The sequence below is a fragment of the Notolepis coatsorum genome, assembly GCF_963971535.1.
Source record: "Notolepis coatsorum genome assembly, chromosome: 4".
Lineage (NCBI taxonomy): Eukaryota > Metazoa > Chordata > Actinopteri > Aulopiformes > Paralepididae > Notolepis > Notolepis coatsorum.
Window position 1 is genome coordinate 85,820,069 of NC_140168.1, and position 24,540 is coordinate 85,844,608.

General features: G+C 43.5%; 1 protein-coding gene across 1 annotated transcript in view; it reads left to right on the forward strand.

The window, feature by feature from the left end:
- Positions 1 to 24,540, forward strand: part of kcnh8 (potassium voltage-gated channel, subfamily H (eag-related), member 8) — a gene marked incomplete at both ends in the record, with an annotated part of 262,061 nt that overhangs the window by 12,439 nt on the left and 225,082 nt on the right. Inside the window, one exon of the mRNA XM_084312013.1 lies at positions 22,811 to 22,895. Coding sequence (XP_084168139.1) covers positions 22,811 to 22,895 — 85 coding nt within the window. The remainder of the gene's footprint in view (positions 1 to 22,810; positions 22,896 to 24,540) is intronic.

Below are 24,540 nucleotides of genomic sequence, written 5' to 3' on the forward strand. Positions count from 1 at the left end.
ATCCCTATACGGGTGGAACAACCAGTGACGTCAGACTACACCTCCCTATACAGTGGGCAAGTATATAATCCTCTGCATATATGGATCTGTCCGTGGGCTTTTAGCCTATAGTCAATGGAAATGCTAGAAATAGTCACGTCGGCTAGGAGGACAAATGTAAAATTCCTATCGTTTCTCTATATATTGTTTTATAATAAAATGGCAAAAAGACATGAGGAGTGGTTTAATAACAAGCATTGGAACCTGTTATTAATGTTGAGGATGATCCAGATAATATCAATGAAAACGACTCAGAGCCAGAATGCTGGGACAGTGATGATGACAATGACGAGGATTTGATGTGTTTGAAGCTATGGTTTGAAGTAGGGGGGGGGGGGGGGGGGGGGGGGGGCATAAATTGCAGAGATATATTGGTCGAAATATGAAGGCAACACCAAAACGTATGTATTTTCACATTGTCTGCGAAAGAAACAGAACAATGGTCCTCATGATCGAACAGACTTACGAGAAATTTGCTTTTTGTCTTTGTAACTCCACTTACGAACTTCTCGGGATGATGATTTTGGCATTGAGATTCATTTGTATCTACGAACGAGGAAAGGCAGTAATGGATAGGACAGACGTGTGCGCCCGTGTTCTTAAGAGGTTAAGGGATTCATTTGGGAGAAATCATTGGTAGGTGCATTCACGTCGATTCTACAGACATCCTCGGAATTAAATAATTATAATAATACTAGTAAATATGACAATCATTCATATCATTAACAATTATGTTTTACATTTATAGTCAACGAGGCATCGTGATTTCCGGAAAAAAATAAAAGCACTACATAAACACAATGCAAAACTAAACTCAATTGCGCAGATATACCTATAGTGGAATAGACTGTATTTATATTCCATATACTTTCTTGTTATCTATTGTTATTATTTATTGTTGGTTTTATAAATGTTTTTATGTTGCTTAGTGTGCACATTATAAGAGCCAGTGGAAAAACATTCCACTGCTCATCTTACTGTTCACGAGTTGAACCCACACAAATGATACGTTTAACAGATTCCACAGAAATCAATGAGTTTATTAGCAACATGCAACAGCCTGATGCAGGCGGCCTGGGGAGGATGCACATGGAGCTGTGCGCTCCTGGGCAGCTGCGCTCAGCGCTAATAATAATAATATTTATTCATCAGATTTATATATAACTTACTAATGTAATGTGCTGTATAATGACAATACATTTGAATCTAATCAAATCTAATTTTGATCAGTCGCAGGGCGGCTGAGTGGCACAGTGGGCAAGGCGCTCGCCACTAACGCAGGATATGCTGGTATCGAGCCCAGCTCTCTGCGTTGCTACCGGCTTGGCCGGTCGTTCATACTAACACAATTGGCAGTGTTAGAGGGTGGGAAAGCCGGTGGGTGGGGATTGGACGTTGTGGACAGCGACTCCTACAGGTCGGTTGGTGCGCCTGTACAGCAGAATCAGGAAGCAACGGGGGCAGCGTGAGCCTCCCACGCGTTACTCCTCGCCACTGAGAGATTGCGCTGTTCAGGTGAAAAGATGCGACAGCTGCCTCCTCGTGTACCGGAGGAGACACGTGATGCAAGGCTTGGTCCACATTGCAGCCGGACAGTGGGAGGCATAGTCATAGTCGAGACAGGGGAGGGGAGAATTGAAGGGAGAATTGGCAAGGCGAAATTGGGATCGGAGAAAAATAGAAAATAAGGAGAAAAAGTGGATCAATTTTTTTTTGATCAGTCGCTAATTATTTTGCGCTACCTATACTTTCAATAGTATTGATATACCTGAGAACAGTATTGTTATTATATACCTGAGAACATTATTGTTAGTATATACCTGAGAACAGTATTGTTAGTATATACCTGAGAACAGTATTGTTAGTATATACCTGAGAACAGTATTGTTATTATATACCTGAGAACAGTATTGTTATTATATACCTGAGAACATTATTGTTAGTATATACCTGAGAACAGTATTGTTAGTATATACCTGAGAACATTATTGTTAGTATATACCTGAGAACAGTATTGTTAGTATATACCTGAGAACAGTATTGTTAGTATATACCTGAGAACAGTATTGTTATTATATACCTGAGAACAGTATTATTATTATTATGGCTGTCAGTTTATTGCGTTAATTAGATTAATTAATTACACAGCAAATTATCGCGTTATGAAAATTAACTCAAAATTAATAAAAAAAAATTAAGATTTTTTTTTTATACTTTTTTTTAAATCTCAATTAATTCCATAAGAACGTATAATACACATTTACAGACTTTTTTTTAATATGATCCATTTGCATGTTCTTGGTATCTGATTCTAGGGACATCTATTGATCTCAGGGAATGTATTCCCAGTGTCAGAAATACTGTCTGTTACTAGGCTTGAGTAAATTGTAATGAACCAAATGAGAATATCAATTAATCTTTTTTTATCTTTGACTGTGAATAACACCATGCTAAAATTGACCAGACCTGAAAAATCTAAGCTAATTAATAAATGGAAGATGATTAAACAGAAGGTTTTGTAGATACAGTACTGAATTCTGCCATCCGGACACATGCAATTTGAAATATGATTATAGAATATAGAATATCAGGCCTAAAATGGTTATGCGATTAAAATGTGATTAATTAGATTAATTAATTAATTACAAATCCTGTAATTAATTAGATAATTTTTTTAATCGCCTGACAGCACTAATTATTACATACCTGAGAACAGTATTGTTATTATATACCTGAGAACATTATTGTTATTATATACCTGAGAACATTATTGTTATTATATACCTGGGAACAGTATTATTAGTATATACCTGAGAACAGTATTGTTATTATATACCTGAGAACAGTATTGTTATTATCCCAGGGTCACTACAGTATTATACCTGAGAGCAGTATTGTTTACCTTTGTGTGGGATGGGTTGTGTGCGTCACCATAAAACACAGCGTGTCTCATGACTGATTGATTTACAAGAAATCCATTCGATGCCATCAGCGCAGTATTGTGGCTCCAACGCGTCACTTGACATTTCACATTAAATGGATCTCATTGATTGGTTCCTAGGCTTCTCAAGTGGAGCTTTGATTCCCTGTGTATTGATTTCATATCCTGTACAAGGGACGAGAGAAACCAATCAAAACATGCCATTAAAACCTGCTCTGTTTGGCTGGAGTCAAATATGTGGCTCCCCCAAGAATAGTTGAATGGGAGAGAGAAAAAAACAGAGATACAGAGCAATTAGGTAAACTTCCTGGTCTTGTCCCTGGCTGAACGATATTGCCCAATGGGAGCGCTATACATTGTTGGGACGTTTTGATTGGAAGTTCTGTGTTTGGTGCTTGGCGCGTAATTGGTTTGCTTCTTTATGATGGGTCAACCGCTGTAAATAAATCAAATGGCTCCTACGTTGGATGGGCACACACGCATGCACACAAATGCACTCGTGAGTGTATCCGTGCGCTCTCACACACATACAAACGCACAGAATTTAACTCGCAAGGATTGAAGCATTGAAGGATGTGCGGCTACATGAGAGTTTTAACAAGCCTTCACTGTGCACGACTTATACTCAAATACACAGTTAAACAGTTTGCACGGAAGATAAATCTATAGGGAGCACTATAAACCCACAACTCTACAGAGAGCACATCTATTGATTGATTGATTGATTGAAAAGTTTATTAACAGATTGCAGAATGGGTACAGTACAGTACATCTCAATACATACAATTGTTAAGGGGATGCAGACCAGAGAAAGACTTTCGTCTTGTTTCCACCAGGGTCCCCCATTTTCAATTCATCATAACATATATGACATACATGACATACAGATAGACAGTACTGCTACATCTATACATTTATGACATATCAGATTTGCAAATACAGTACTGTTTGTGATACAAAAGTGTCCAGAAAAGGAGTGTATATACATTTGGCGTAGAAACTGTACATTGGAGGAGGTTGGTGGGGTGGGGTTGGGTGGGTTGGGTGAGGGCTGTACATTGGAGGTGGGGGGGGGGGGGGGTTGGGTAGGGGACACACACACATTTTACACTGTACATTGGAATGTTGACAAAGCCTTACTTGGTCATTTACTGTACAACTAGGTTAGGACATTTGTAGGGGCCAGTTTCGAATTGCAGTCTCACGTAGGTGTTTTTTGAGAGTGTTTTTGAAGGTGGGTAGTGATTCACATTCCTTTACAGCTTTAGGCAGGGCGTTCCACATTGATGTGGCATAATTGCGAAACGTGTTTAGTCCCTTGTTTGAGCCGAATCTGGGTTTTACATGATTTGTGGAGCTCCCTCTGGTGTTGTGATCGTGGTATTCACTGACCTTTGGGAAGTATTTTGACATGTACATGGGTACCTTGGTCGCGTAGTGTATCTTGTAGACCAGGCCCATTGCAAGTTGCTGTACTCTGTCGTCTACTCTAAGCCATCCTAGGTTGTCAAAGTGGGCAGGGGTGAGGTGGGTTCTAGGAGTCAGGTCAAGTAGTAGTCTGACTAGCTTGTTTTGAGATGTTTGTAATTTGTTTTTTAGTGCCTTTGAGGTGCTTTGGTACCATGAGGTGCAAGCATAGTCGTAGTACCCTTGAATGAGTGCTCCTGCTAGAGTCTTCAGGGTATTCTTGTTTACCAGAGAGGAGATCCGGTACAAGAATCGCGTTCGTTGGTTGACTTTTTTTATTACATTGGATGCCATTTTGTCACAGGAAAGATTAGCCTCTAGGATGGAACCCAGGTAGGTAATTTCATCTTTCCTTGTGACAATATTGTCACCCACTGTAACCGAGAAGTCGTCAGTCTTGCTGAGTTTGTTATTTGAACCGAAGAGAATGGACTCTGTTTTGCCCATGTGTAATGATAGTTTGTTGTCGGCGAGCCATATGCAGATTTTGCCTAGTTCCGAGCTGAGGGCTTTTTCAACCTGTAACTTGTTCTTGTCAGAGACCAGCAGGGCTGAGTCGTCCGCAAACAGGAACAAGTTGCAGTCACAAGCTGACGACATGTCATTTGCATAAATTAGGAATAGTAGCGGTCCTAGTATGCTTCCTTGTGGAACACCACAGCTCACTGTGAGGGGGGGGGATAGGGTACCGTTTACTTCCACCATCTGTTCCCTCCCCTCCAGGTAGGATTGTATCCAGCTCACTGATAAACTATCAAAACCAATTGCTTTTAGCTTGTCAATCAGAATGGTGTGATTGACAGTGTCGAAGGCCTTTTGTAGGTCCAGCATGACCATGCCGCAGTATTTGCCCGCGTCCACCTCTTGTTTGATGTGGTCGTTCAAGTAGAGAAGGCATGTGTCAGTGGAGTGGGATGTTCTGAAGCCAGATTGGAATTCGTAGATTAGATTTTTTTCCGCGAGGTATTTTTCGATCTGTTCGTATACTATTTTTTCCATGACTTTCGAGATGGATGTAAGGATAGAAACAGGGCGGTAGTTACCCGGGTCTAATTTGCTGCCCTTTTTGTGCAGGGGTGTTACTCTCGCAATTTTGAAGTCCTTGGGGACGTGTCCCTGTTTTATGGAGAGGTTTATTATGTGTGTGATGACTGGGGTGATGGCTGCTGCTGAGTCTCTGAGGAATTTGGAGGGGATGTTGTCATGGCCAGTGGCCTTGTTTGGTTGGAGGGCGCTCAGTTTTTTGAGTACCTCATCTGTAGTTACTATTTCCAGTTTGAAGTCGTCTTTGTGGACGCCTAGGTTCATGTAGTATGCTACTATGTGTTCTACCCCATACTGCCCTGAGTGGGAGGGTAGTTTGTTTACCAGTGTTGTGGCTATGTTTGTGAAGAAAGTGTTTAAGTAATTGGCTACATCCAGCTTGTCTGTGATGAGCGTGTTGTCCGTCTTTATGTTTATGTTTGAGAACCTGGTTTTGAGTTTTTTACTGCAGCCTAGTTGATTGTTGAGTAATTTCCAAAGTTCACGTGGTTTATTTTTGTTTTCCTCGGTTTTGTCATTGATGAAATTTTTTTTTGCAGTTTTGATCATGGAGTTTACGTCATTTCTTAGTCTGTTTCTTTCTAGTTTGAGTTCAGTCACGTGGTCTTGGAGTTCACTGCTCGTGCTTTTGGTAAGCTTTGACTGACTTTTACGAAACTCAGAGCATTTTTTGTCTCTGGCTTTCATAGCGGTCAGTATTTCAGTGTGCATCCATGGCTCAGCGCGATTTTTTACCCTGGTGGTTCTTAGGGGGGCCATTTTGTTTAGTATTGATGAAAATTTGGTTTTGAAGCCAAGCCAAGTTTCTTCAACCAGTGTACCATTGAGTTCATCTGACCAGTCCAGACTCTCCAGTTCAAGGTTAAAGGCCTCGCTAGAGTAGGTTTTGAGGTCTCTAGATGTGACTGTTTTGTGACAGCCAGCCTTTAGTTTTAGCTTTTTGCGGGTACAGAATATCATGTAATGATCACTTAACCCGCATGCTATAACCCCTTTACTGGAGATCTTGGACTTGTCAGAGGTCAGTATGAGGTCAATGGTAGTCTGAGTTGATTCACATATCCTTGTGGGTTGGGTGATTAGTTGGCTGAGGCCGTGCAGATCACAAAACCTATTGAAGGATTTGAAGACGGGTGCATTTTTTTGTTGCATATCCGTGTTCCAATCCCCAATAAGAATTTTTTCCGCATCCTCAGCTCCAGCTAAGCACACATCCAGAGTATCATAAAAACCAGTCTGTTCTGGTGGTCTATAGATTGTGCCTATTAGTACTGATTTTGCCCTTTCAAATAAGATTTCAATCCATACAGTTTCAATCTCGTCATGGTTAAGGTCAGTACGGTTGCTGAATTTGGTATCTTTGTGTATATACACACAGACACCACCTCCATACTGGTTCCTATCCCTCCTGATGATTGAATAGTCCTCGATTTCTATCTCTGGATCCTGAACAGATGAGTCAAGTTTTGTTTCTGTGAAACATAATATATTTGCCTTACCGTTTAGAAACAAATGTCTGATTTCAGCCAATTTCGGTTTCAAGCTGTTTATGTTTAAGTGAAATATGTGAAGTCCATTTTTGCTTGTAATAAGTTTGATGTCGTCACTATAAACCTACACCTCTACAGAGAGAACACATCTATAAACCTACACCTCTAAAGAGAGAACACATCTATAAACCTACACCTCTACAGAGAGAACACATCTATAAACCTACACCTCTACAGAGAGAACACATCTATAAACCTACACCTCTACAGAGAGAACACATCTATAAACCTACACCTCTACAGAGAGAACACATCTATAAACCTACACCTCTACAGAGAGAACACATCTATAAACCTACACCTCTACAGAGAGAACACATCTATAAACCTACACTTCTACAGAGAGCACATCTATAAACCTATACCTCTACAGAGAGAGCCCCTTTAAGTACACAACTCTACAGAGAGCCCCTTTAAGTACACAACTCTACAGAGAGCCCCTTTAAGTACACAACTCTACAGAGAGCACTTTAAGTACACAACTCTACAGAGAGCCCCTTTAAGTACACAACTCTACAGAGAGCCCCTTTAAGTACACAACTCTACAGAGAGCCTCTTTTAGTACACAACTCTACAGAGAGCCCTTTTAAGTACACAACTCTACAGAGAGCCCCTTTAAGTACACAACTCTACAGAGAGCCCTTTTAAGTACACAACTCTACAGAGAGCACCAATAAGCCCAGACTCCCAGAAGTCCCTCATTAGCAGATAGTACTGTAAGTTTCGCTTTCATCAGATCCTTAAAAACTCTTTCATTCCCCCTGCTCATGTAAATTGCCATGTTTGCCCCAAAATATAACATAGTTAACATTTTACTTTCTGACAGTAATTTATACCAAAAATAAAACATCTTTTGGTAAACACTGTCACGACTGAGCTAGTGGAGCCCAATATGCAAACACAGAGATGCAGACAGAACTTGGTATAACCCAAAAGACGGGTACTTTATTATACGACTGTTCAGCTTGTTCACGCAGTGGTCGGTAATAAGCCACAGGGATGTTCATACTGTCCAAGGGTTATGAGAAGGAGCGGGGTAGTCAGCCAGGTGGGGGGGTCGTATACGTGATCAGATACTCAAGTGGTTCGGGGGCGTGGGCAAGGAGCGGAGCAGTCAGCCAGGCGAGGGGGTCATACACGTGACCTCGATCCTCATACGGTCCGGGGCGTAGGCAGGGAGAATATAGTCAGGCAGGTGGAGGTCATGCACGGGAGCCAGGAGTAGAGACGGCACGGGGAGCCAGATGAGGGACTGCGGGTAAGACACGAGACAAGGATACGGAATACTACTAACTATAAACGAGCAAAGAACTGTGACTGACCGGGTAATACTAAGCTACGATCTGACAGCATGAGGACATCTGAGTAGGTGCAGCAATCGGCACACAGACGTCCATCAGCTGCTCCCAGAGCTCACACACACCTGACTCCGCCTCTGCAATTAGAGAGCGAGAGAGAGAGAGAGAGGGAGAGGGAGAGAGTAGACAGGCAGGAATATGGTGTGACAAACAGTTACTGCAACAATAGAAAACAGCGGAACTCCCTCTGAAAAGAAAATTAGCATGTTTTTTCTATAGTGTTGTTTGAAACGGAAACAAAAGCATGAACTGCATTTATGCCACTCAATAGATTCAATTTCAGATTCCTTTATTAAGCCATTTGTGTAAAACACATTGGTAATTGTTGCGGCATTACTATAAGGCTGTCAAAGTTAACGCGGTATTAACGCGTTATCGCCAGATTCTATTAACGCCACTATTTTTTTAACTCACGATTTTACTTTTTTTTTTTTTTTTTTTTTACTAGACTTCACTCAGGTGTATTGTTGATGCTCTCATTGATACTATGTTTGTTTCTGAAGTGTGTGTGTGCAGGGCCGCCTCAGGGGGTGTGCGAGCAGTGTGGTCGCACAGGGCCTCGCGGGAAGGGGGGCCTCGCAAAAAATAAATAAAAAATAAAATAAAATAAAAATATTTTTTATTTATTTTTTTTATTATTTTTTATTATTTTTTTTTATTTTTTTTTTATTTTTTTGCGAGGCCCCCCTTCCCGCGAGGCCCTTTTTCATCACAGACCTAAAATCTAGTTTTGCTTATATGCTTATATATTTCACATTAGACACGTTTGTAGAATGTGTCTGACTTCCTGGCTCTGCAGACTGCAGTTTTCCGGTTTCTGCGGATTTGCTGCTCTACAGATTTTAGGATAGTGTTTCCGGCCCGTCCGCCGACCGCCGTAATACCAAATAGAAGAAGAAGACACACGAGGTAGATAATTCAGCGCTATTCAGAGGAGCGAGGCGAGTGGATGTCTTTTCAAAAGAAGGAGAAGAGAACTTGTGAGCAGATAAATCTGTTAGGCAGCAATATGCCGAAAGGTGTCCAGTCTGCCGGAAAGTACTCGAAGAAGAAGAAGAAGAAGAATTACACCGTGGGCCAAGTCGCCATGATGCTGTCGCCGGCTAGTAGCTAGCTTAGCTAACGGCTAACCTATCCAGAGGAGCGAGGCGAGGCGAGTGGATGTCTTTTCAAAAGAAGCAATACGCCGAAAGGTGTCCAGTCTGCCGGAAAGTACTCGAAGAAGAAGAAGAAGAAATTACACCGTGGGGCCAAGAAAGTCTCCTTCCACGTGACGTTGATACTGCGTTATGGTGAGTGACCGTGAGTCAACATATTATTATATACCCGCCGTGGATCTGTCTTTCTCTCTCTGGAGCCAAACTGGTCAACTACTGTAGCTAATACTACTAGTAGCTAACGCTAACGGTGTGTGCCTGGTGCTGGTGGTGAGAGCACCTGGCTGTATGCAGCTACATAGAGCCACGTGCCTGATTGAGCTAACTGTTAGCCAGACGCCATGTGTGGGCTGGCTGGCTGGCTGTCGGCCCACCACGTCCTCCCCACACCCAGTCTCCTCGGCCGGAGCCGTGGCCCCCCGTACTATACCAGGAGGGAGGGGTGGGGAGCGAAGGTGGAGGGAGGCGCGCTGAGGCCTTTCGTCAACGTGGAGACCTGTGTTGCGCGGCCTTTCGCCCTGCGCCCTCGTGCAGGTAACTAAGATTAATGAAAATGTCATGACATTACCCCACTCTTACTTCCTTCCCCTCCCGAATGTTTTGTTAATAACAATGTTTTTTTCCAGGCAAAACATATGCTACTTCACAACATTTGGAGATACGACATGTGCTGTGTGTGAATGGTGTAGCTTGTGTAGCTTGTGTAGCTTGTGTAGCTTGTGTAGCGTTGGGCCATTGGCCAAAGCTGTGTGTGGCCTGGTGTCACAGAGTACCTGGCTAGCCTATTTAGCTGATGTCGGCCATTGGCTCCTTGCTTTGGTTTCTCTGGTATACCCTGCTCTTCTTGTTGGATTTAAGTGTTGATCTTTGTCCTTTTGAATCTGTCATACATGCTCTAGTCTCTAACACACACACACATGACAAACACACATGTTCTCTCTCTCTCTCTCTCTCTCTCTCTTTCTAACACACACAGTCTGCCTATGGCGGCCTTTCTCGATGGCTAGGCTGTGCTCAAGGATCTTCAGTCACAGTGCTCAGGTATTCTGCCACTGTGTACTCTCTGTTTAGGGCCAAATAGCATTTCAATTTCTTTCCAATGTGTCTCTCTCTCTCTCTCTCTCTCTCTCTCTTTGATCTTTGTCCTTTTGAATCTGTCATACATGCTCTAGTCTCTCTCTAACACACACACACATGACAAACACATGTTCTCTCTCTCTCTGTACACTGTATATTGACTGTAGAACGGGAGCTCTCTCTCGCTCTCTCTTTTGCTATATGTTGACTGTATCATGCCCCGCCTCGGGCAGCGCTATTATTTAAGAATATGTTGACTGTATATATAAATATATATATTTTTTTTTTTTTTTTTTTTTTACCTTTGGGGGGGGGGGGGGGGGGGGGCTTCGCGTTAAATCTCGCACAGGGCCTCGCATTTCTCCCAGGCGGCCCTGTGTGTGTGAGATATATAGAGAGAGAAGGGGGTGAGAGAGATGAGGAAGGGGCAAGAGAGAAAGAGAGCTGGGAGAGTGTGTGTGTGTGTGAGAGAGAGAGAGGGGGGTGTGATTACTCAGCCTTTGTGTGGGTGAATGTAACAAGTTCCTAACGTTTTCTTTCCCCTATTATTTCATGCACACTTTATTCATTGTTTTAAATTATTATTTTCTTTTAAAGCCCAACATCCAGGTTAAACCCTACTGATCAATTATGGGTAGTTTACATCATTGGTATATAATTTCATTATTTATTTTGACACCGGAAATGCCACTCCGAAAGAGTTAAAAAGGTCCACGCACGAATAACATGCACGCGCAAATCAAAAAAGCTTATCAAACGCCGACGTCACTACAGGTGCATATTAATGAGCCGAATCTAAAAGCTTATCAGACGCTAGCACGGCCGTGACGTCACTTCAGGAAACGTATGCCTTATGCTCGTCCGGGTCATAGTACTACTCGATATATGGCGCTGGCTAACGTTAGCATTATGTCTACTGTCGTGAACCATTTGAGATCGGGGCATGTAGAGGAGTTTGGGGAACGAGTAAAATCATGTGCAGGTCCTCTTCTCAGACCTGTGTGGCAAAGCACTGCACACGCATCATGCAAGCTACACGTCGCTGCATGTTGATCAATGGTGGCCCACTCGGTGCATCACAGTGGGCTACTGTTGTGCTAACAACAACCGCGGTGTCCGGCTTGTCGGCCGGCATGAGTGCTCGATTTGGGGTGGTTCTCTCCTCTTTGTGTGCCCCCGTCCTCCCGGGTGTCCTGCCGGGGAGCTTGTGGACGCGACAACAGCGGCGGCCGTAGCGTTAGTTAGCTCATAGCTATCGTGTACCACTAGCGTTACGGCGGGCTCGAGCACCCTACGGCTGCCGCCGTTGTCGCGTCCATGGGCTCCCCGGCAGGGTACCGGTGGGGACGGGGGTGTACAGAGAGGAGAGAACCAACCGTTGGGATATGTTGTTAGCACAATAGCTACCAAGCTAAGCTATGTTAGCTTATAACGGTGTACACAATATGTACAACGACACAATGATTTACATTATTACAAATATGGTAACGTGGTTGTGGCTTTTACAAATAGTGGTTAGCTTTAGAGATGGATGGCTATGATCACGGAGCAATAGTGTTGTTAGGTGAAACAGATACATTTTCATTCGGCTAGTAGTAGCAAGGCTCTCAGTGCCTGCCACTAGCTGTGTGTGACTCTCAGCGCCCCCTGGTGAGCCCCCTGGTGCCCTGCACCTCTTGTGACGATATCATTTCGATTACACACGCACGTTATGAACCATTGATTAAAATATCCACGTGCGTGGTGATTGTGTTGGGCAGACAAAATGTTTGATAAAAACGCTAAAACTGGGTCAATTTCAATAATATTTTTTCCCTTCTTCATGAAAGTCACCGTTGGCCTAGTCCACATTGTTTATTGAACAAAAATACAACATGAAGGTTGGCCTTTAAGTTATTTTGTGCATCACTCTGTTTTGAATTTGATGCAAATTTGCAATGCATGAGGGTCATCCTTTTGTGTTAAATGGCTGCATAAAGCAAGCATTTGTTGACTCGCATGTTGATAAGAGTATTAAAACTTGGAACTTGAAAAAGATCCATTTAAGGTAAAAACAATTATTTAAAAAAATGCGATTAATTTGCGATTAATCGCGAGTTAACTATGGACAATCATGCGGTTAATCAAGTTAAATATTTTAATCGATTGACAGCACTTTTCATAATTGTTTTCACAATAACAACAACAACAACAGACACAGGACAAAAACAGTGCAGTGGATGATTAACTCAATCAGCGCCAGAGGTCGCTGTTTACCGTGTGGTAAGAAGGCCACCGCTTTAAAGAATAGGAATACATGGCAGTGTTTGCAAGGCTCAAACTATATTATATATCATATCATATCATTATATATCATTCATATTTCATACGTTTACATTGTTTGTCTTGTCTTTAACGCCACTGACACTTTTGCCAAGATCATTGTTTTAATCTTGACTGTTCTGTTTTTATGCCCTGTAAGGTGACCTTGGGTGTTTTGAAAGGCGCCTCCAAATAAAATGTATTATTATTATAGCTATGGATATAATACTATTGCCCATTTGACATTGAGTATCTATCGTTCAATTTGTGAAAAAGAAATAATTTTTTCATCCATACATTCCCGTTTTATACCGTGGTGAATATGAGTATAGTTTTAGAGTCTTTGCTAAGTCTTTGTCTAATCCAAGAAAACGACGCCATGCAGCGGTTAGTGCATTTCACAAAAAACTGTGGCGATTCTCGCCTGTATCAACAATCAATCTGAAATCAACGCTATATTATCGGTATTATGTTTCATCATGAATGCATGAAAGGGGGCGCCCCAGTGGCGAACCACATAGCGCGCTCAGCCACGACACGGCCGACCCGGGTTCGACTCCCGAACCCGTCGTTATTTGCCGAATGTCTTCCCCCCACTCTGTCTCCCATTCTTCCTCTGTCTCTCCCTACTGGACTGCCCAGTAGAAATAAAGCGATAAAACGCCAAAAAATGTATCTTAAAAAAATTTAAATGAATGCATGAAAGGGTGGGGGTCGTTTTTCTATGGTTTGATCGTCACCAACGGAATACCTTACACACACACATTACACACATACGTTCGGATCGCGGGGAAGGGATTCTTGGATCAACGTAAGATTGATACCATATAGCCCTGACCTTGACTTGGATGTCCAAAAAGAATATTCCAATTATCTGATCGCCATTCCAAGTATTGATGTCGATCGTGTTGCCAACATAATCTGGGAGTGCTTGATTCTCCTCAATCCATGCGTTATAAATGCTTGTCCTGCCCGACAAGGAAAACCCGGCCCGGACTTTTTAGATCGGCACACAGCCCAAGCCAGAGAGTTTCAAAGGATGTGCAATACCGGCCGCAAAGCGGCAGGCGGTAGTATTGGACGCTTGCGATCTCAGACTCATTCCCAATGATAACACAGGCTCCCTCGATGGATTATGAATGGGAATATCGAATAAAAGATATAACGATAGAAAACCTGACTTTTCTCGGGTTTGGCGCTCAAACGTCGGCGAGTTAACCTGACTTTATTCGTGAGTGGCGTACAATGAGTTAATAATTTAAATAAATATATATAAAGTGTAACAACCCTTTGGTCAGTGGTGTTGACTTGCACATTGATCTCCATTGACCATAATTCACACTGTGGCCATTTCGCTCTCATGTCATGCTCAGGTTGGGATTCCTGGAAGAGCAAAAATGGCCGCAGTGTGACTATGATCCATGCAGGCCCTTCAACCGCCAACTCCAAACCCCGGGGGGGGGGGGGGCCTTTAGAGGGTGCTCCAGGCGTGCTGCCCGCTCTGCTCCACACTGGAAATACCAAGTGGTCCCAAAAGAAAGGGGTTGGGGGTACAAGGGGGTACAAGGGGCACTGGGGTGGTGACATGCACCACACACTGGGGAGACCGGGGCGTGGACGGTAATTGCCAGGCGCTCAGGCTGAAATCCTCTAAGGGCCTAGCATTTACACCGACGTCCCTTCTGGGGACAAGAGATGTCCTTCACCAGAATGATGCTCTCTCTCTCTCTCTCTCTCTCTCTCTCTCTCTCTCCTCTCTCTCTCTCCTCTCTCTTCTCTCTCTCTCTCTCTCTCTCTCTCTCTCTCTCTCTCTCTGTTGTGTTATATTCTCTCTCTTTCTTTCTCTCTCCCCCTCTCACCCCCCCCCCCTCCTCTCTCTCTCTCTCTCTCTCTCTCACCCCCCCCTCTCTTTCTCTTTCTCTTTCTCTCTTTCTCTCTCTCTCTCTCCCCCCCTATCTCTCTCTCTTTCCTTCTATATACCTCCTGTATACCTTCTATATCTCTCTCCTTCTGACGTCCAGAATTCCTCCTCTTGTGTGAACTACACCATGTGTAGAAAGTCACCACCATCCAATGGAGGAGACGTTTCTCCTGTCAAGTGCACTGAGTCCAACACAGGAGATTTGTATGATTTAGCAAAAAAGGAAATTATATTCCGTCTTGGTCTATGACAGTAAAAAGAAACTAGAGAAGGAGAACATCTCCAGCTGTATTTGCAGTGTAGATTAATATCATTATACCATGGTATGTACAAAAGTGCTACATGACTTTTACCATGGCAATACATGGTCTGTACCATAGTGAAACTACCGTGATACATACTTTTTTGTAAACGTTAATTTTAATCGAATCTAACTGAATCATTTTCATAATCCGATGGCTATAATCCTTCACGTCGTCCCGACTGGATGCTTGGAAATCGCTCGTACCTCGTACGTACAGGAGTCAGGTTCTGCCCGCGGATCTCCTCCCCCAAGTACCGGGAACCAGAACATGATTGATGAAGACTGTCATCCTGTCTGCTGATGGCGTCGTTACACCGAGACCGAGGGCAGTTCATATCTTATATTAATACTTTATGGCTACAGACAGTGATTATTAGGCTTTATTATTATTATTATTATGTCCGTGGCGCCCCCTAGGGAGGCTCTGTGTGTAGACTCTGTGTGTAGCAGGACTCCTGCTCATTGCAACTCCAGTGAGAAAAACAAAACAGACATGGCCCACAACGCCACTGCGGATGCCGTGCGTCGCCGGAGGTGTGGCTGCGGGACGAGAGATAATGAACGCTTTTGCATATAGACACAGACAGGTGTGAGTGCATTGGACACATGCTGATACACTCACACTCACACACACACACACACCACACACACCCGCACACACACACACACACACAACACACACACACACACACACACACACACACACACACACACACACACACACACACACACACACACACACACACACACACACACACACACACACACACACACACACACACACACACACACACACACACACAGGAGGGAGGGAGGGTGATAGATAGACAGAGGGGGAGAGAGACTGCTCCGCAGGGGTCAGAGCGGAGACCGAAGGCTTCGTTATCCCTCGCTGTCCAGAGGAACACTTCATAAAACACACTTACTGGACGTATAGCTGTGGCTCTTACCTCTCATCCCTCTCTCTTTGTATGTCTCTCTCTCTCTTTCTCTCTTGCTCTCTCTCTCTTTCTTTCTTTCTCCTTTCTCTCTCTCTCTTGCTCTCTCTCTCTCTTTCTTTCTCAAGTTTCTTTAATAGTTGTCATACAGAAGTACAGAATACTTTATACAAAATGCTTCTTACTGTTACGCTCCAGAGACTGTGCAAGACAAGATAAGTATGAAATAAAATAACATAGTATAGCATGTAAATTAGAAGTAAAAAAAATTAGGTCACAGTGTTCAGTATAGACATATGTACAATGTTCGATGCAGAGTAGACGTAACTGAGTTACCATATAATATACAATACTGTGTAGTGTACTAATTTACAATACTATATAGTGCAAGGCAGAAGTAGGATGAGGTGCAATTTAGGTACAATTTACAGTAGGTGTACGAGTTGTAGTGCAAATCCTTTATCAATAAATATAAAGTGTGTTTGTGTGATCTAAAGTGTGGAGAGTGGGTGCTGCAGTGGGTGCTGCAGTGTGTTGTTTGTTTAAGTGAGTGTGTGCGTGTGGGTGTGTGTGCTGTGTGCATTTGATGGTTGTTGCATAGTGTTTATTGTTCGTTTAGCAGCCTGATGGCCTCCTTCTCTCTCTTGCTCTCTCTCTCTCCTCTCTCTCTTTCTTTCTCCTTCTCTCTCTCCTCTCTCTTCTCCCCTCTCTCGCTCTCTCTCTCTCTCTCTCTCTCTCTCTCTTCTCTCTCTCTCTCTCTCTCTCTCTCTCTCTCTCTCTCTCTCTTGCTCTCTCTCTCTCTCTCTTGCTCTCTCTCTCTCTCTCTCTTCTCTCCTTCTCTCTCTCTCTGCTCTCTCTCTCTCTTCTTTCTCTTTCTCTCTCTCCTCTCTCTCTCTCTCCTCTCTCTCTCTCTCTTGCTCTCTCTCTCTTTCTTTCTTTCTCCTTTCTCTCTCTCTCTCTCTCTCTCTCTCCTCTCTCTCTCTCTCTCTCTCTCTCTCTCTCTCTCTCTCTCTCTCTCTCTCTCTCTCTCTCTTCTCTTTCTCTCTCTCCTCTCTCTTTCTCTCCTCTCTCTCTCTCTCTCTCTCTCTCTCTCTCTCTCTCTCTCTCTCTCTCTCTCTCTCTCTCTCTCTCTCTCTCTCTTTCTCTTTCTCCTCTCTCTCTCTCTCTCTTTCTCCTCTCTCTCGTTACCTTTTCTATACAATACTGTCCCAATTCCTGGTTCCCATTCTGTGTGTGTGTGTGTGTGTGTGTGTGTGTGTATGTGTGTGTGTGTGTGTGTGTGTGTGTGTGTGTGTGTGTGTGTGTGTGTGTGTGTGTGTGTGTGTGTGTGTGTGTGTGTGTGTGTGTGTGTGTGCAGGTATGTGTGTGTGCGTGCAGGTATGTGTGTGTGTGTGTGTGTGTGTGTGTGCAGGTATGTGTGTGTGTGTGTGTGTGTGTGCAGGCATGTGTGTGTGCGTGCAGGTATGTGTGTGTGTGCAGGTAGGTGTGTGTGCGTGCGTGCACAGTGTATGACATTTTTAACATGTCTACAATGCAGAGAGGAGCTGGAAGGAGCTTTACAGTGTGTGTGTTTCAAGTTTCTTTAATAGTTGTCATACAGAAGTACAGAATACAATATACAATATATCTGAGAATATAGACCGTTTCACTGGCATTAGCATTAACATTGCAACAAGGAAACTATAAAAGAAGGAAGGGTCATCACGTCTGTGAGGATTGGTTCATTCCCCGCCACACGCTCCGCTCCTTTAAGGTACTGTGTTGATTGATGCATTCCCCGCCACACGCTCCGCTCCTTTAAGGTGCTGTGTTGATTGGTGCATTCCCCGCCACACGCTTTTGGAGCAAGTATCAATTCCAGCCCGCACCTGTCATAGTTTTTGATTAGCGCCCCAGAGGCTTTTTATACTGGGACTTCCCTTCAATCGATGTCGGGTCGTTTTGGAATACAACTGCTTTTGCCTGCTTTTTCCCCGTTGCTGTGCCTCATCTTCTTTCCCTCCAGGACTTTCTGTGGAGATCAACTGATGAGAACCTTGTTCCCCGTTTGGAACTGCGCCTCGTTTACCCGCTTTACGCGTTTGCGCTTGGGTGAGTTGGAACCAAACCCCTCTGATTATTCTGTCTGCGTGTGTGACGAACACCGAAGATTATCATTTTGCTTGCACTGGACTCAGTTGAAGTGTGTGTTTTGAAGAGACACTGAAGATATCATTTCTGTTTGCACTAAACTCAGCTAACTTGTGTGTGGTGGAGAACACTGAAGATTGTTACTGTTCATTGGTTCTGGACACATCTAAGGGAGGAGGGAACCACACTGCCTCTGTGTTTCGTTGGACTGTTATTGATACCTCTCTCTCTCTCCGTTTTCCACCTCGAGTTAAAGCTGGGAGTATCTGCAGAGCCGCTACAACGTCAAATACCGATTCCCCACCGCTATCACCAGGAGGATCTGCAGAGCCGCAGAGAACTCTGCCGATGGCAGTCTCCCTTGTTGTTTCATAATTGTTACTTTACCCCTTTTGTGACTCTGTAAATAAATACGCCCTAGTATTTGGCTAACTCTGAACTTCCTGGCTGTGCCGTGCGATTGAGGTCGGTTCAAACCCTAACAACGTCACCATGTACCATGTGAACGCACGTTGGTGCAAAGTGGGGAAACTTTCAGTTCGGCCGACATTGAGTTGGAATCAGCCATCTTGTTTATGACCTGTTGAGGTTATGTGTTATATATGATTGCATGTAACTGCTTAACTGTTTCCACAAGAGGGCGCTATAGGCGTAGCTATTGAAGCTGACGCCAGGTAAGAGGTATAAAAGGAGAGGTTGCCTCCCCCTCTGTCTCTTCCTCCATCGCCTCTCACAAGGAGAATGTCTCGTGTACTGATGTGTGCAATGTGAATAATAAACCACGCCAAAGGCTAAAGAGAGAAACCTTGTCGTCATGGCCAAATTATTATCGCTCCATAGGTGACTCTGTCAACATGACCCATCATTTAAACAGGTTATTTCCTCGGATGTCAGAATCATCTGCAATTTTTTTTTGCATTGTTAACTAGCTAACGTTTGATATATTGATTACTGTATATTTCCTCAGATAGCGTGTACATTTTGAATATTAATACAGGCTTCAATAGAACTGGCACTAAAATCTGTCACCAAGCAGAACATAGAATGCTGGTATAGACCACTGCACTTCCGTGTTACATTGAGCTCATGGTAGAGAGAGCGGGGGGAGAAAATGAATGAATGTGGATGAGAGCCTTGACATTAAGTGGTTGTAGCTACGGCTGTGGGGGTGCTGGAGACATGATCCAATAGACTTTTATACGCCTGAGTCTCCTGAATACGGAACTCGATCTGCACTTTCTCTGTCGGGCTAGAGTCACTTTTCCGCACCTACTCCCGAACCCTGCATGCGCAGATTGCCCACAGAGTCTCGCTGGATTGTCCAGAGATCCAGGTTTATCAATCTGCGCATGCAGAGTTGGGGAGTAGGTGCGAAAAAGTTACTATAGCTCGACAGACAAAGTGCAGATCGAGTTCCGTATTCAGGAGACTCAGTCGTATAAAAGTCTATTGGATCACATCTCCAGCACCCCCACAGCCATAGTTACAACCACTTAATGTCAAGGCTCTCATCCACATTCATTAATTTTCTCCCCCCACTCTCTCTCCCATGAGCTCAATGTAACGCGGAAGTGCAGTGGTCTATTGCATTAGCAAACATTGCAACAGGAAATAAACGTGGTTCCTTTATATTCCTCTATATAGTTTACCATCTGTTTCCCTTGCTCTGACTTCAGAATGTGAAGGCAGGAGTTCAGTTGAACAGCGTCTCTAGTCTCTCATGTAGACCAGACCTCTCTCTCCATATTACATTAAGCTCTGTGTCCCCGCACAGGAGAGACATCTGGCCGAGCTCATTACCCACACTAAAAAAACACTAAAAAAAACCTTCTGGGCTGTTTCTCATACCAGTCACAATCGTCTAAAGCAAGGTACCAGGGGGGAGAAATGTTTCGTTGTTAAAGTTTTACATGGCGAGAGAGTGGCTTGCTAGCTTGAATCAAAGTTTTACGTGGCGAGAGAGTGGCTTGCTAGCTTGAATCGCAGTTTTACGTGGGGAGAGTGGCTTGCTAGCTTGAATCAAAGTTTTACGTGGGGAGAGAGTGGCTTGCTAGCTTGAATCAAAGTTTTACATGGCGAGAGAGTGGCTTTCTAGCTTGAATAAAAGTTTTACGTGGCGAGAGAGTGGCTTGCTAGCTTGAATCAAAGTTTTACGTGGGGAGAGAGTGGCTTGCTAGCTTGAATCAAAGTTTTACATGGCGAGAGAGTGGCTTTCTAGCTTGAATAAAAGTTTTACGTGGCGAGAGAGTGGCTTGCTAGCTTGAATCAAAGTTTTACGTGGGGAGAGAGTGGCTTGCTAGCTTGAATCAACGTTTTACGTGGGGAGAGAGTGGCTTGCTAGCTTGAATCAAAGTTTTACGTGGGGAGAGAGTGGCTTGCTAGCTTGAATCAAAGTTTTACGTGGGGAGAGAGTGGCTTGCTAGCTTGAATCAAAGTTTTACATGGCAAGATAGTGGCTTGCTAGCTTGAATCAAAGTTTTACATGGCGAGAGAGTGGCTTGCTAGCTTAAATCAAAGTTTTACATGGTGAGAGAGTGGCTTGCTAGCTTGAATCAATGTTTTACATGGCGAGAGAGTGGCTTGCTAGCTTGAATCAAAGTTTTACATGGCGAGAGAGTGGCTTTCTAGCTTGAATAAAAGTTTTACGTTGCGAGAGAGTGGCTTGCTAGCTTGAATCAACGTTTTACGTGGGGAGAGAGTGGCTTGCTAGCTTGAATCAAAGTTTTACGTGGGGAGAGAGTGGCTTGCTAGCTTGAATCAAAGTTTTACGTGGGGAGAGAGTGGCTTGCTAGCTTGAATCAAAGTTTTACATGGCAAGAGAGTGGCTTGCTAGCTTGGATCAAAGTTTTACATGGCGAGAGAGTGGCTTGCTAGCTTAAATCAAAGTTTTACATGGTGAGAGAGTGGCTTGCTAGCTTGAATCAACGTTTTACATGGCGAGAGAGTGGCTTGCTAGCTTGAATCAAAGTTTTACATGGCGAGAGAGTGGCTTGCTAGCTTGAATCAAAGTTTTACGTGGCGAGAGAGTGGCTTGCTAGCTTGAATCAAAGTTTTACGTGGGGAGAGAGTGGCTTGCTAGCTTGAACAAAAGTTTTACGTGGGGAGAGAGTGGCTTGCTAGCTTGAATAAAAGTTTTACATGGCGAGAGAGTGGCTTGCTAGCTTGAATCAAAGTTTTACGTGGCGAGAGAGTGGCTTGCTAGCTTGAATCAAAGTTTTACGTGGGGAGAGAGTGGCTTGCTAGCTTGAATCAAAGTTTTACGTGGGGAGAGAGTGGCTTGCTCAAGTTCAAGTTCTTTAATAGTTGTCATACAGAAGTACAGAATACTTTCATACAAAATGCTTCTTACTGTTACGCTCCAGAGACTGTGCTAGACAAGATAGTATCAAATAACATAATAACATAATATAGCATGAATTTAGAAGAAGAAAATGAGGTCACAGTGTTCGGTATAGACATATGTACAATGTTCTGAGTTACCATATAATATACAATACACAATACTATGCAGTGTACTAATGTACAGTACTATCTAGTGCAAAGCAGAAATGGGATGAGGTACAATTTTAGGTACAATTTACAGTAAGGTGTACGAGTTGTAGTGCAATCCTTCATCCATAAATATAAAGTGTGGGGAGTGGGTGCTACAGTGTGTTTGTTTAAAGTGGGTGTGTGCTATAAAGTGTGTGGAGTGGGTGCTACAGTGTGTTTGTTTAAAGTGGGTGTGTGCGTGTGGATGTGTGTGCTATGTGCGTTTGGTGGTTGTTGTTGTGTAGTGTTCATTCATTGTTCGTTTAGCAGCCTGATGGCCTGGGGATAGAAGCTACTTCTGAGTCTTTCTGTGCTCGCCTTGAGACTCCTGTATCGCTTGCCTGACCGCAGCAGTTCGAAGAGGCAGTTGTTCGGGTGACTGGAGTCTTTAATGATTCTCTTAGCCTTGCCCTTGCAACGCTTGTAGTAAATGTTCTGGAGGGTGGGGAGCCCCCCTCCAATTGTGCGTTCGGCTGAACGTGTCACTCTTTGTAGTCTGTGCTAGCTTGAATCAAAGTTTTACATGGCGAGAGAGTGGCTTGCTAGCTTGGATCAAAGTTTTACATGGCGAGAGAGTGGACATGCTAACTGAAATAGTCTATGTTTAGTCTATATTAGGACTGGGCCTAAATATCCATGGCCAAAATATCATATCATTATATTCTTCTTAGTTTCGACGGTATAATGGTAATACTTGTAATACAATTGTAACGGTGCTATTTCATTTAGAATGGTCTATTTTCTTTTAATGTTTTAAACAAACATACATTTTGGACTCGCCAATTTTTTTTAAATGACAAAAAAAAATGGGGGGGGGAATTGTATTCCACACATTTGTAAAAGCTCTGTGTATGTATTCTTTTTCTTTTTTATGATTACTCTACTTAAAACATTTATCTATGTAACACCTTTAAATACTGCTGCAACGGACAACTTATTACTTAAAAACAATATCCTATAGCCTATATCATCATGGACAATGATATGGTCAAAATCCATATCTTTTGCATGGATCCATGACGGTGTGCTTTCATATTCTGTGTACCTCCCAGCCTCTGCGCCGGTGGGAGAGGCCCATACACGCTGTCAACATCCCGCGGGTCAAACAGCTCCTAATCAGTAGTGTGAAGGTCAAAGGTCGAAGATGAGCGATTATTGACGCCTCCATTTTTTGCTTCATTATCTGACATCTGTCATCTTGGTAGGCAAACAACACAAGTGTTTGTAATCAAATGACATGTGATTATCAATACATGTCGACCATGGCTAATGAGCTGTGGCCTTGCGCCATACTGGTAGGCATGACAGAGTAGAGGGTTCCCCGACGTTCCTGGCCAAATTCCCAATCAGGTCTCTGTCTAACATCAAGGCCAACTAATCATCCCTTCCCCTTTATTGGCTGATATCAATCCCTGTCTCCTGAGCCGTTGTGTAGTGTGATGTGTACCGGGTGCCAGTGTATGGCAGCCATTGAGCCTGCGTAACCCAAGGTTGGGTGCTACCAGTGGTGGTGAAGTAGGCAATTTCCCTAACCCTACATTGTGGGGAGCGCTTTGAGTGTCTAGAAAAAGCGGTATATAAATGCAATTAATTATTATTATTATTATGACTACCGACACTGGTATCGGATATCGGTAAAATATTTGTTAAACGGAGTTTAGAGGTTTGTTCTCAGCCCGTTTGTTTATGCCGACCGGCTGTAGGCTGGTCGGCAGTGTAGCAGGCGCGCAGGATGACTGATTTGAACAAACTGAGTAGGAAACACGGGATCAAAATTGGCACCGTGTTCCCCTGCTCAGTTGAAGAGGTTAGTTTAGCGGTAGGTAAAGTTGTTGGTTACAACAGTATTAAGTCTGCAGGGAAAATGAATAGCGCTGTGGTTATCTTTCTAGACCGAGTTGAGAAAGTGAATGCGGCAATTGAACGCGGTATTTATTTTATAAATTTTATTAGAAAATGTATTCTATCTCAATCATTGTCGTCCAGTGACCCTAAACTAGCAGTCTATGTCTATACATTAATTAAAGGTGCTATTCATAACATGTTATGTAGAGTAATCATTTCTAAAAAGGAATACATCCACAGAGCTTTTCTAAAAGTGCGGAATAGAAGTATTGCCCCCCCCCCCCCCCCACCAAAATATCGATTTATCATTAGAATTAGAATTGCAGGTCCAAAATTAATGTTGCTGTTTACATGTTGCGTGCATGTATCCCCTCCCTACTTCCCATTTCCCCCACGTGGAATGCACCTGATTGTCGGGTTAACTCGCCATGCATTGGACGCCAGACCCGAGATAACTTGGGTTTTGGTCGTTATTTCTTTTATTCGATATTTCTATTCATTACAGGCACACGGACTCGGGGTTAACATGGAGAATCATCCTGAGAATGCCAAAGTGCAATACCGGCCGCATCCTCCCAGGTGGCAGTATCGAGCACCCTTTGAAACTTTATATCTTGGTCTGTGCAACGTTCAAATGTCTCTGGGCCCAGTTTTCTGGGTCGGCTAGGAGCGGTTCTCCCGATTGCATTGAAGCGTGTCAAATACCCCCGATCCATATGTTGTGTTGGGTTATGTCATGGACCAGATGGAGATCAGATGGACCAGATGGCGATAAAACAATTGGAATGCTATTTTTGGAATACTCCCGATCACAGGTAAGGGCTATCTGACGTCAATTCTAGCTTGATCGTGCAATGTTTTTATACTGATCCAGCTGATCAGCGTTTTTAGTGTTCAATACGAATGCCGTTACTGGCAATCATAGAATCAGAAACGA